Here is a 13,800-nt window from a genome sequence, read left to right on the forward strand (position 1 = left end):
CTTAATACACTTCCTTCATTATCCACCTAATATACTAGTGCCTCTGTGTGTGTGTGTGTGTGTGTGTGTGTGTGTGTGTGTGTGTGTGTGTGTGTGTGTGTGTGTGCGTGCGTGCGTGCGAGAAAGAGAGAGAGAGAGAGAGCGAGAGCGCGAAAGCACATACACATAGCAATTGAATCAAGACACCTGAAAGTAAGTTCGAATAATCTCGCACTGTGGATGGATCAAGGATCAGATAATCTTGGAAGCTTTCTTTCGGACCAAACATTGATTTCATTCTTCCAGATGTATGAAGGGACAAAGAATAGGAAAAAAAAAATTTTAAACTGAAATTGTCTATTTAAATGTTAATTTTACAAGAAAATGGGATGGGAGGAAAAGTAAACACTAGTAAACAAATAAAGTGAACAAGTATTTGATACGAATTCACATTTTCTCAAATACAATACGAAATTAAACAATCTCTTACCCAGTTCTCGCAAAGTTGGCCCAGTATCTCATCATTAATTTACTTAATTCTTTTTCCTCTTCTTGCTTGTACAAGACATCCCCTAAAGGTAACCCAAAGACGAATGGAACATGAGAACCGTGCATCACTTTCTTCCACTCTGGATATCTCGAACCAGAATGTGCATGAGAAAATACGAACTGGTAGACCGACGAATCAGATTGGGCATAATTCTTGGCGTATTCAATGCAGCTGCATGTAATATAACAATCGCCAACCGCCTTTTCAATCGCTATGGCATTTGCTAAGGAGTCATCCACATTTATCCAGTTGGTATACTGATATTCAATGGACTTATGAGCGATGTTTCCTTTGTACGGACTTAACCATCGAATTGCATCCTTGAATTGTTTGCTTGTAAAATTCAATTCATCATGAGGGTTTGCAAAAATGTGTGGAGAGTACATAATCAGATAACCGGAGCCTTCTTCACTGGATGTACCAACCATAATATTGATCTTTCTATAATTTCTCGTAGCTAAAGAGAGCTTGGGGTGCATATCGAGAAAAAAACCGTCAACAACAGGAGGAAATTCACTTCCAATATTTTCAGTCAGTTCAAAACCTAGAAGCTCAGATGCACTTTTCTGCCTAAGGCAATCAATTGACGCACGCAAGTCGTCTTTTAAAGAACTAGAGCAATTAACAGCTTTGAGTAACTGTAAACCACGGTCGATGGCTTTTTCCTGACTTATTAGACTCCAAATAGCTGTTGCTGCCCCGCTCTCCAAAATAGCTCGCTCGAATAAATAACGACTCAATGGTGACACGAGATGCAGACCAACAGATGCACTTCCTGCACTAAATCCAAATAAGGTAATGTTTTCCGAATCGCCTCCAAAATAGTGGATATTTTCTCGTATCCACTTCATTGCCATCATCTGGTCAAGGAGACCCATATTTCCTGGTGCGTCTTCACGTCCAAAATAGAGAAATCCTAAACTTCCAAGTCTGTAATTCATGGATGCAACGATGACATTTTCCTCACTTACTAAATTGCTTGGGTTGTGGCGAGATTGCAAGGAATAACCTCTTCTGAAGCTACCCCCGTGAATATATATCATCACAGCTGCTTTCTCGGGTCGCGGGTGAGGTACAAAGATATTCAACTTCAAACAGTCTTCGCTCGATAGCTCTGAAGCTACTCCAACCTGAGGACATGCTTTGGGTTTGTGTTGAGCACTGAAAACGCCATCCCAAGGAGTTATTGGATGAGGAGCACGAAATCGGTAATTTCCTATGGGGGGATTAGCATAAGGAATTCCAAGAAAAGCTTCCACCGTCTGGTTTGTTTTTGTCTTTATGAGGTATCCTTGTACTTGTCCACTCTTTGTGGTTACCACAGAACCTGGTTTCGGATCATCGTGTAAACCAACGAGTTGACCAATGCAAGCACCGAATATTGCGAATACCCACAACAGTCCTTGCCACCTGCGGTAGACCACTGAATCCTTGCCAGATATAGACATTGCTCAAGCCAGGTGTTTTTATTTGCTGTATTTATTTAGTGCAACATCTAAAGAAAAAAATGAGATTCATTAAAATATTTTTAAAATATTTCATTTATCATTATTGTTAGTATTATCGTACTGTTATGTATATAATAATGAAAACTATACTCATTATAATTAGAATATTTTAACTAATATCTGTTAAACGCAATATACTCAAAAATTTATTGCAAACAGGTAGAAAATCCCTCCCTAATACTTTTGTCGCTTTATATTCTAAGCATTCTGTCCAGGCCATACTACACACACACACACACTAACGACTAATTAATCATTTGTTTTACTATCTGTAGATTTGCATATCAGCAACAGAAAAAAATGTGTGTAACGCTGCAGGCGTGTTTGAGTAATTAAATGTGGCTTCTTATTACCATTAAGCAAAAGAAGATTAGTGAAGTTGAGTACGAGATTAATGGTGCGATTAATGTCTCGAGGGAGTAATCACAACATCGGCGCTCATGGAGATAATGTATTGCATGCGTAAATGAAACATAAAATACATCAATAAAACTTCATTTGATTATTCACCTGAAATATAAATTAATAGGATTCCTGGTCTCCATCCTTGAACTTCGCCATGAGCGCAGTGCATTTATCCTAATAACGTCGACGAGAGTACAACTACCACCATCACGTGTTCCTAATCCTAGCTAGTATTAATCGTTTGTTCTGCGGTCAAATTTTGTGATTTAAGAGGTTAAAAGGTCAAAATTTCTCCAAGTGAAAAGAAATAATCTTTCTTGCCTGCGTGAACGTTTTCTAGAATTTTAATCTTTAAAAATCTAGAAAGCGTTCTTCTAGTCCGTGACTAAAATGAAAACTGTATTTCTTTCGCTGATGTGTCTTAGGAGTTAATACAAGGCTATGGTTAAATAATGCCACTTTCTGTTACTGACTGACTGATTTTTCCTTTCAGTCGTTTCCGACCGTAGGTGACTTTGTGGCATTGCCCACAAAGTCTTCCTGGTGAGATTTTTACAGGATAGTTTACCATTGCTTCGTCCGACCAAAGGGCTTCGTCTATACTAACTAAGCTACGGACGCTCTCTTTTTTGTTACAAATAACTTTATAATTTTTTGTTGATTGTATATATGACCGAAATATTAATCAAAGAATAGCATAATTCAATTTATTAAATCATTTTATTTCAGCTATTCGATGAAGTAAAAGAGCAGAATTGAAATCCAAATAACAAGAACTACCGAAAACAGAAATACCAGGTTAAATTAATTGAATTTATTAATAAGCTTTACCAAAGACTTTTCTTTACTGTTCATATTCGTCTAAATTTCGCCTATCCTTTTCGTGTTCTGTACCACAGAAGAATGAAGTCTTTTTTCCAGTTAGGTGTTGTCTTTTGTGATGGAATGATCCAACACATTCGCCGAAACGTGACCATAGGATGATACGGAGGATAATATGACTTTGCATTTCTCTCGTGCTCTCCAACCCAGCCATACTACTTTTTTTTGGCAATTTGGAATTTGTCACCTTTTCATGCTGACTGTTCCATCTGTAACTTTATACACCCTTCTTCTTCGTCTCCCGTAGTCCTAAATGGACCGTTGGGTCATTCATGGCTGGTAGGTGATAGTCTTGGTTAGCCTCCTCCAGTCATCTCGCTCTCTTGTTCTTGATGTCAGTTGAGAAAGGGAGGAATTTGTCCATTTGTTGATGTTATCAGTCCATTTTAATCGAGGTCGGCCCGTAACCCTTGGTCCCGGAACAATTCCTTCTAGTGCTTGCTTTGGAATGCCATTAGCCATCTCCACATGTTCGAACCATTTCATCTGTCTTCTTCTGATGACTGTCAGAATATTTTCCCTTTTTTTCTCCCGTCTATTGAAGCAATCAGTTTTGGGACATTTTCATTGGTTTCGTGAGTGGTATAGGGAATTCTCAAACGTCTTCTGTAAGTTTTCATTTCAAAAGACAGGAGTCCCCTCTCATCATCCTTCAATAAAGTCCAGGCCTCACACCCATACAAGAGGAGAGAATTCACCAAGGTGCCAATTAGTCTTGGTCTGGTTGTGATTGCTATTCTGTTATCTCCCCACAATGGTTTTAACTTTTGTAGGGCCAAGGTTGCCTTAGCCATTCGGTATTTAATGTCGGTTTTTGAACGACCATCTTGACTCAACATGCTTCCTAGATAAGTGAACTTGTTTACATTCTCAATTTGTTTATTGCCAATTTGTATCTTTAAGAATTCAATGTCTGATTTTGAGGTTATCATTGTTTTTGTTTTCTGTAGGTTTATGTATAATCCATATTTTTTTAATGTTCCGAAAACGCGGCTGGTTATCTCTTGTAATTGTTCTTCACTTTCTGCCAGAAGATGGATATCGTCTGCAAAACGTAAGTTATTTATTCTTAGTCCGCCAACTGCTATTCCAATGTCATATTCATAAAGAGCTTCATCTATGACATATTCCATAAAACAATTAAAAAGAAGAGGGGACAAGTTCAGAACTGGCGCTAGGGTCTTCGCCGCCCGCATGCAATTTCTATCTAAGCGCCCCCTGTAACGATCCGGGCGTGCGTGGTTCTTTTATGATAATAAAAATTTAAATTATTTGAAATTTCTTAAATAAATTTTGACAGAACAGCCACACGTTGGTTTGCTAAATGTAACGAACCGGGGGTGTTGACTAGGCAGGATAATTATTAAAAACCTGAATATTCAAAAATTCTCAAAAGTTAAAACAAATTTTGATAAAGCTACTTCACTTTAATCGTTGAATATAATGCTACGGGGATTATAGCCTTTTCACCGACCGAATCGCTAACAAAATTAAAATGAATTTTAATTAAAGTTAAAATTTATTTGAACTAAAGTTTAAAAAATTCTTGCATTTTACAAGTTACTAAATTCTTAATAATTTGTAAAAAAGTGGAACTATCTTTTAGGAAAATAAAAGAAACTCAAGCTAGATGAGAAAATAAGAAAAAAATTCAGAAATAATTAGAACATTTAATGTATTCAAAGAATAACATCTTTACAGAATAACAGAAAATAAATTAAATTACATAAATATAGTTGATATTTTTTAAATTAAAATTTTAGGGTTTTTGATTTCATATTCACAAAATTAGAAATAATGGTATTAACGTCTAATTCCGCACATATATCATTTTCAAAAGCTATTAAACTAACAAGCCTTTTTTGTGACATACTTGTTCTTAAGTAGGTTTTAATCAATTTCAACTTGGAAAAGGAACGTTCACCGCTCGCTACACTGACAGGTAAGGTTAATAGTATTCTTAAAGCAATTGAAAAGTTAGAGAAAGATAAATTATTGGACAAAATAAAATTAAGAATATCGAAAGGGTTTTGAATATTTAAATTATCCTTCCGAAAAATATCCCGGAAAGTACATAACTCGTCATATAGTTCTATTGCATTTACGTCTTTATTGTCGCCGTCCTTCAAGAGAATCTCTAAATCGTCATAATTTTTTCGTAAATCTTCGTTATTAATTTGTAGTAATCTATACAATAAATTGAAATTATCATAATATGTTTCTAGTTGTTCAAAACGTTCTATTAACGAACACATTGCAACGTCTAGAAGTGTATAAAACATATTCTCTCTAAATTTATCTTCTGGCGGTTGTGGTGTTTCGTCATGATGCTCGTAGTCAAATTGTCGTGTCTTCTTTCGTCGTCGAACTTCTGTACCAGTTTTAAATTTTTGTTCTCCATCCACCTCTTCAATCAGTTCTTTTGCCGTTTTTAGAACTTCTTTACATTTTGTATCTGATCGATACTCTTGTAAGAATATTTTTATGTTTTCGGTAGATTCTAAAGAAAGTGTAATTTTCATATTTTTGTCTTGAAGCATTTTACCCACAGGGTTTATTCTGTTAAGTAAATCATGCCAAGTTATAAGAGCGTAAATAAATTTGTAGTCCTTTATTTTATCACATAATATTTGTGCTTCATGCTGAGTTCTTTATTAAAATTTTCATTATTGAAAATTTCAAAAAGTGCTTCGTAAATATCTCCTAACTGATATCGTAGAGGGCGGATTGCAGTAATTTTACTTTCCCATCGCGTTTCTGATGGCTGTTTCAATGTTAAGTTTTTTACGAACTTTAAAAGGATTGCCCAACGTTTGTAAGCGAATGAAAAGAAACTGTATATTTCTTGAATAATAGCAAAGAAACTAATTGTATCTGCATTCACTTTGGCTGCATCGTTAATAATTAAATTTAGAGTATGAGCAGCATATGGCACGTAAAAATCTCGAGGATTTTTGTTCAAAAGCAAATTTTGGAGCCCATATTTTTTCCCTTTCATATGTGCCCCATTGTCATACTCTTGACCTCGCATGTCTTCAATGGGAATGTTCCATTTTTCCAGTTGTTCCATTATTGTTGCACATAAGCACGTCCTGTGGAATCTGATATATCCGCAAAACCTAAAACGTTTTACCTGATCTTGGCAATTCCATTATCAGAATCAGGGCCCTTTCAACATGAAACAAAGCGAATAATAATGGTCATTTATTCTGTTTTACTTGCATCAGGTGTGCAGTCTAAAATTATGGAATAATATTTAGATTTTCGAATTGATAATAAAATTGTATCTCTGATTGCGTTACTTAAAGTTTCCAATATTTCATTTTGACTGTCTTTACTCAAATAGTGTGCTCTATTGTTTCGTTGTAGGGCCCTTTCAACATGATTATCCATAATGGATGAAACTTCGCGAACAGTTCGACTAATTTTAAAAAATTACCGTTATTCCTTTCATTTAATTTATCAGATGATCCGCGAAAAGCTAAATTTTGGCTATCAAAGAATTTTATAATTTCAATCAAGCGTTCTAAAACACTTGTCCAATGTTTTTTTCCATTGAGTCTGGCAATCAATAGTAGTTTTGTTTTTTAAATTTTTATTAGGTTCCTTCCATTTTAAGAAATTTTTCATGTGAGTTAAACTAGTCTCATGTCTATGCAAAGTTGTACTTACATTTCTCCAATCGTTATAACGTTCTACAAGACTATTTGATTCAGTAGGTTAGAAACGTTTGCAACCAAAGCAAAAAACATAATTTAAAGTTTCGGAATAAATGAGCCATGTTCTTGGCACGAGCTCCCCGTTTTCCATTTTCCTATTATAATACGTGTCGCCAAATTTACGACCATATGTATCTCTGGGATATTATTATATTTTTCTTTTGAACAGGCCCCGTTTCAATTAAAACAACTCGTAATTTTTCATCAAAATTTTCCCATTTACCTGGATCTTCTAAATTTACAGAGACTAAAAATGTGTTAGTTTCGTGGTCAACTACAACTAAATCTTCTCCTAACTGTTTTTCACTTAAATCATGCGTCTTGTTATCTTGTTCAATAGTTGCAATAGTACTTTCGTGAAAAACTGGATGATGTGCACGGTTCTCTAACTCTGATTTCTGATGTATCGAGTTGGTTACAATCTGCATCAGAATATTTTAATATTTTAACAAATTTATTAAGAGCCCCAGTTCGTTTCTTAATATCTGCTTATTTCGCAGCATGACACTTACGATTTTGTGCACGGATAACTTATTTTTAATTTTTGATTCTATTTCTATTTTATACCCACAAGAAATTATTACACAACACGATACATAGACGAAATAATAGTCCGCACTGCGCTACTGTCAGTAGCCTACTGAGATGCGTACCATATGACTGGCTAACTAGCAACAAATGTTTTGTACGAAAATTCGTTTCGGCGCATCAAAACTGTTCACCGTTTCAATTTAGATAGAACGCAGTAGACACAACATTCTGCAGGCAAGCATTTAGCCTGCTCTAGCTGCAAAATTGTAAACAGTCGGCTGATCAAAGAGGCGGCAATATTCATTTTTTAAAAATTTTTATTCGGTGTATCCGGCCTTATTTATTTTAATATTGATCATTCTAAGAATTTTTTGTTTTTATAAAAATTTTGTTTCTTAAAAATTAACTTATGAACCGCTCCCTCGTGAGTTCTACCGCGTAAAAGTACTGAGCATACTACTTTAGGTACTAAGTAATATATAAATAAATTAGTAGTTGGTAAATACAGTAAATAGTTGAGTAAATACTTAGTAAATCAGAGGAAACAGTATTCTTGTTAACGGTCAATTACCGACATTATATTCACATTTTCGAAACATTCTAATTAATACTTTTAATCAACATTATTCTTGATCTCTTTCAGTGAATTTCTAACTTAATAATGAACATACATAACACTAGGATTACTAGGAATACTCCACTTTAATGCTTTTTGCTAAGAAGATATTAACCAAGTATATATACAGTACAAGGCAGTGGCGCACCCACAGGCATCCTGGCACCCCACGAAAAAAAAGGAAAAAAAATTTCCGAAAATATTTTCCTAATTAAAATTCATTATTCATTTTTTAAAAAAATTATGTTGTGTCATGTCTTCTATTTCTATATTACTTATGAATTAGAGATATTTGCAGATGCTCAGTCATAGGTCGTATGCAATGCGTAGTGTGTACTCTCAAATCTACTCAACTCTCCCACCCCCCACCCGAATATTAAATCCTGAGTGCGCCACTGGTACGCTGTAAACATTTGCCAAAAGTGTTATCAATAATAAGAAAGTTCAATCATTCACACTGATTTCTGTTTATAGAATTCAATCATAAAAGTAAAGTTATCAATACGAGCTATTTTTAATATACTTACCACATATTTCATATTAAATGACTGATCCATACAAACGATATCATCAGCGAGGGAAGAATTGTTCTAGCTGTAGTTTTCATATGACTGTAATCTCCGAAATTGAACTGGCAAGTGAAAAAGCCAATCTCATTCTGCTTTCTTAGGCATGAGATAATCAGAAATGTATTCTTAGCCAATGGTAAGTGCATGTTTACGGTTTCTTGGCCCATATACTAAAAGATAACAATATTTATACAAAAACTATCATCACTGGTGGTACTAACTTCCGAGATGAGAAATGTTAGTTTTTAAATGGTTAATATCACTTAAATCAACTGAATGATTTCAGTTCAATCGGCATTAATGATGTGATCATAAAATCTTGCATTTTATTGCTAAAACGAGTAATAAAATCTATTATTAAAATCATAAAATTAAAACGAATGAATTAATTTTAAGAAACAAATTAATTATTAATTAATTTATTTATTAAAACTCGTGTCAATTTAAATCAGCGCAATGCGAGTGCTTTTTTCATTATCCGCCATTTTCTTTTCCTACAAAAGTAGCGAGAAAGAAATGTACACTTTGTCGTCTGCTGTACCAAACACGGCTGCCATCTCTGTGTTATTAATTTTTTTTGCATTTATTTATTTTATTTTATATTATCAGCCTTTTTTAGGCGTTTTTATTTCTATTTTAATAGTAGATGTCAATTGCATTTTAATAGAATTAACATCTCAATTAAAATAAAGATATTTTAATAGTAGATTTTGTTGCTCGTTTTAGCAATTTTGTTATTCGGTTAAAAATTATTTCTTTGAATTCTCTTATTATTATGTTGTTAGCCACACAAATGATTCTTAGAGAAAGTAAGTTGAACTTATGAGATTGGAATATTCCTAAGGCCTCGCCCAAAGCCATTACAGCTAGCTGAGCTCAACTGGTAGTTATTATCGATGATTTTAAAGCAACTGTAGTGAGCAGGAGAGGCAATGACTCTCTTTTAAAGAACGGTGGGCAGCCAATATTCACTTTCAGCCAATCACAGTTAACTGGTCCAAGTCTATCAGTCGCTTCAATTGCCATATTATTGTCGATCGAGTTTCTTTTGTAACCAGTTTAAAAACGCCAAAATACACAGGCTTTTAAATATTCTGGATCTAATTTGTTATCTGCGATAGCTCTGTAGGGAAACGGAGTAGTCAAACATTGTAGAATTTTCAAAAATGCGTTTGTTTTCTAATAAATTTAGAAATCAAACTTTATGTGGTAACAACGTTTGGTACCACATAAATTGCAGCACTCCCACTAAAGCACGTCATAGTGAGATGCGAGCTATTAGCGTAATGCGACACTGTCCGTCGCGCAGTTCAACTGTTGTTTATATGCAGCTTGCGCCAGTAATAGAGTGATCGTAGTGCTTATCGTGTTTATTCCGTCTCTTTATATATATGGACATTAAAATAAAAGGATTTAATTGTAATGTCCAAAAATTGTAAATCCATTCCTTTAATTACAATTAAAGGAATGGATTTTATTTTTAAGTAATTTTGAATTATATTAAACTGTATAATTTTATCGATAATAAACAATATTTTTTCATGTTTATTTTTATTTTTTAAATTTTACCATGATTGTGATATTTTATCCAAACATGTATACACTGTACTTACAGTGTGTGTGTGTGTGTATTTCGAAAATTGCAGCACTCCCACGATTTCAAGCCAAGAGCCACCACTGAACTTCACACATGAGAGGTCACAAAACTCTAACAGCTGTAATATGCGTGAGCAAGTAGATAAGAAGAACTCTATATTTTACGAAGATAGAGTGAGAAAAGTGTGATTATATTATGTAGAAATAATGTATAATTATTATATTCGTAAATGTGTTATGGGCACACAGAAGATGCCATGAATGCCACAAACTTAAATTTCCCGGGAGTGCAAATATTTCTCTTCAGTGAACTCCGCATCAGGTCTTAGGTAAAAGACTATTGGATACACGTCTTCTGTTCCCACACTTCAATAATGGAAAACACTTCATAGCATTCACTAGAGGAGGTCTGCTATAAGTATATACTACGTTGGCTTCATCAAAGCCCAAACCTGGATTTGGTTTCAAACACTGGCTTAATCCCGGACCTCCTTTCACACTTTAGTAAAAAGCAAAGATGATATGAACAGGAGACCCTATCAAGCAGGCTTCGCTGATATATACAGAAGAAATACATACATTTGGAATGTAAGAATCGGTGTAATACTAAGCAACAAATTGGGATGTCGTGAAATAATCAGTACTCGACATCTCAAAGGTTATTAATTGATATCACCGATAGTGAAAAGAACAAAGGTTATTTTTTTTATCAGTTCCACCGTATCATTTCTCGGTATTATAAGACCTTGTTCGATTACATGTGACCTTTGATACGCTAGGCGACTAACAACTTAACTTTGGAAAAATGCTGTTATGGCTAGAGGTCAAGTTTAGTAGATTAGATAATAATGAAGGATTATAACACTGCAATTATAGAAAGCCAATAATTCTGTCAATTGAATGGTTATATGATTCAGAAAGATTGGGCCGTACTGGTTAAACATTGTAATTCATAAAGCACAAGGTTGCACAGGTCTCTGGTAATTTCGGTTTTATTGAAATTTGAACCAAAAACCAATTGTTGGCGGTCTCTTTCTCTCTCTCTCTCTCTCTCTCTCTCTCTCTCTCTCACACACACACACACACACACACACACACACACACACACACACACACACACACACACACACACACACACACACACACACACACACACACACACACACACACACACACACACACACACACACACACACACACACACACACACACACACACACACACACACACACACACACACACACACACACACACACACACACACACACACACACACACACACACACACACACACACACACACACAGTTGTTCTAACAGGCGTGCCATTGTTTATTGCATGTGTGCGTGCAGGCTCACGTAAACGCCAATATTGAATAACTGCAGCATGGCTATCTGGGATGTTATAACCCAAATTGTTGTTTAAATGGACAGGATTCAGCAGGATTTCCCTTGATCTACAATTTTTCTCTCAAATTCATCATCACAGCGAAAAATATTTTCTGATCTATCCTAGCAAACGGAGTGGCTTTGTTGATCATCATTAGGATTATTAGAAAAAAAGAACATGACTGGATAACGCAGTTGCATGAGATCTTTTGTAAGACTGTCTCTCTTATGCTCTTCTATTCGTTGTTGAATAGATTTGTTAGTTTGTCCAAAATAAGGGATATTGCAATCGCACCATAATTTATATACACCTGGATATTTTAGGTTGTGATGAGTAGGCTTTGGATGACTGATTAGAGAACAGATTTTAGGAAGTGTGGTGAAGAACGTCTTGATGATATATTTTTTAAGGACTTTTGCTAATTTGTTAGAGACTGTGCTAATGTATGGGATGGAGATGCTGCCTTTAAAATTAATAGTTTCTGTTGTGCACTGCCTAGGAGGATCCAGAAGAAATTTCTTAATCGTTTTTTCAGAGTATCCATTTTGTTTAAAGATAAGAGTGAGGTGATTTATTTCTTTTTGCAGTTCATCTGGTTCATTCAAAAGAGAGCGAGCTCTGTGTCCTAAGGTAGATATAGTTCCAAGTTTTTGTGGTGGAAAATGATGAAAACGATTATGCAGATATCTATTGGTATGAGTAGGTTTTCTGTATATAGAGATTTTTAATCTTTCAGAGAATCGTGTAAGCATGACATCCAGGAAAGGAAAGGAGTTATTATTTTCTAGATCAGCAGTAAATTTTATATTAGGATGTTGGATATTTAGATGATGAAGAAAATCTATGAGGGATGTGTGCCCGTGATTCCAAGTAATAAAAATATCATCAACATATCGTTTCCAAACTTTTAGTTTAAATGAGAAGGAAGATATGGCTTTCGTTTCAAAATCTTCAAGGAAAATGTTAGCTAGAACTGGGGACAAAGGATTGCCCATTGCGAGGCCTTGTTTTTGTTGGTAAACGGAGTCCTGATAGCTGAAGTAACCAGAATAAATACAATGTTTTAAGAAAGCAAAATTTGTTTTGGATAATTTGTCCTTTAGTAATGTACCTCGTCTGTAGGAACGTTAGTTAATAAAGATATAATGTCAAAACTTGCTAGAATGTCATTTTCATTGATGGGAATGTCTTTTATATGAGAAACAAAATCTGTGGTGTTTTTGATGAAAGATGAAGATATTAAAGAAACACTTGAGGTACTTTGCTAGATATTTGGAAAGTTTATACGTAGGATCAATGTTAGATACTTTAAACAAAATGGATACTCTGAAAAAACGATTAAGAAATTTCTTCTGGATCCTCCTAGGCAGTGCAAAAAAGAAACTATTAATTTTAAAGGCAGCATCTCCATTCCATAAATTAGCACAGTCTCTAAAAATTAGCTAAAGTCCTTAAAAATACAATATCATGATGTTCTTCACCACACTTCCTAAAATCCGTGCTCTAATCATCCAACCAAAGCCTACTCATCACAACCTAAAATATCCAGGTGTATATAAATTATGGTGCGATTGCAATATCCCTTATTTTGGACAAACTAACAAATCTGTTGAGCAACGTATAGAAGAGCATAAAAGAGACATCTCTTACAAAAGATCACATGCAACTGCGTTATCCAGTCATGTTCTTTTTTCAAATAATCCTAATGATGATCAACAAAGCCACTCCGTTTGCTAGGATAGATCAGAAAATATTTTTCGCTGTGATGATGAATTTGAGAGAAAAATTGTAGAATCAAGGGAAATCCTGCTTAACCCTGTCCATTTAAACAACAATTTGAGTTATAACATCCCAAATAGCCATGCTGCAGTTATTGAATATTGGCGTTCACGTAAGCCTGCACGCACACTTGCAATAAACAATGGCACGCCTGTTAGAACAACTTGAAAAAAATACAACGTTTTTTATGTATCAATTATGTGTGGCAATTTTTACCTGTAATTTCCAGTTGTTTTAGATACTTCAATGTTTATTACTATTCTTTTCCTTTATGAATA

At 34.7% G+C, this 13,800-nt stretch overlaps 1 protein-coding gene across 4 annotated transcripts in view; it reads right to left on the reverse strand.

The window, feature by feature from the left end:
- Positions 1–13,800, reverse strand: part of LOC150093317 (acetylcholinesterase-like) — an 84,779-nt gene that overhangs the window by 7,675 nt on the left and 63,304 nt on the right. For all 4 annotated transcript variants that reach the window (XM_090413341.1, XM_090413340.1, XM_090413338.1 and 1 more), the window contains 2 exons: positions 8,718–8,929; positions 470–2,024 (listed from right to left, as the gene is read on the reverse strand). In XM_090413341.1, the coding sequence (XP_090269467.1) occupies positions 470–1,977 (1,508 nt within the window). In that variant the 5' untranslated portion in view covers positions 1,978–2,024; positions 8,718–8,929. The remainder of the gene's footprint in view (positions 1–469; positions 2,025–8,717; positions 8,930–13,800) is intronic.

Source organism: Typopeltis vanoorti, chromosome 24 (assembly GCF_054136105.1).
Source record: "Typopeltis vanoorti isolate ZY-2024b chromosome 24, IOZ_Tvanoo_1.0, whole genome shotgun sequence".
NCBI classification, from domain to species: Eukaryota; Metazoa; Arthropoda; class Arachnida; order Uropygi; family Thelyphonidae; genus Typopeltis; species Typopeltis vanoorti.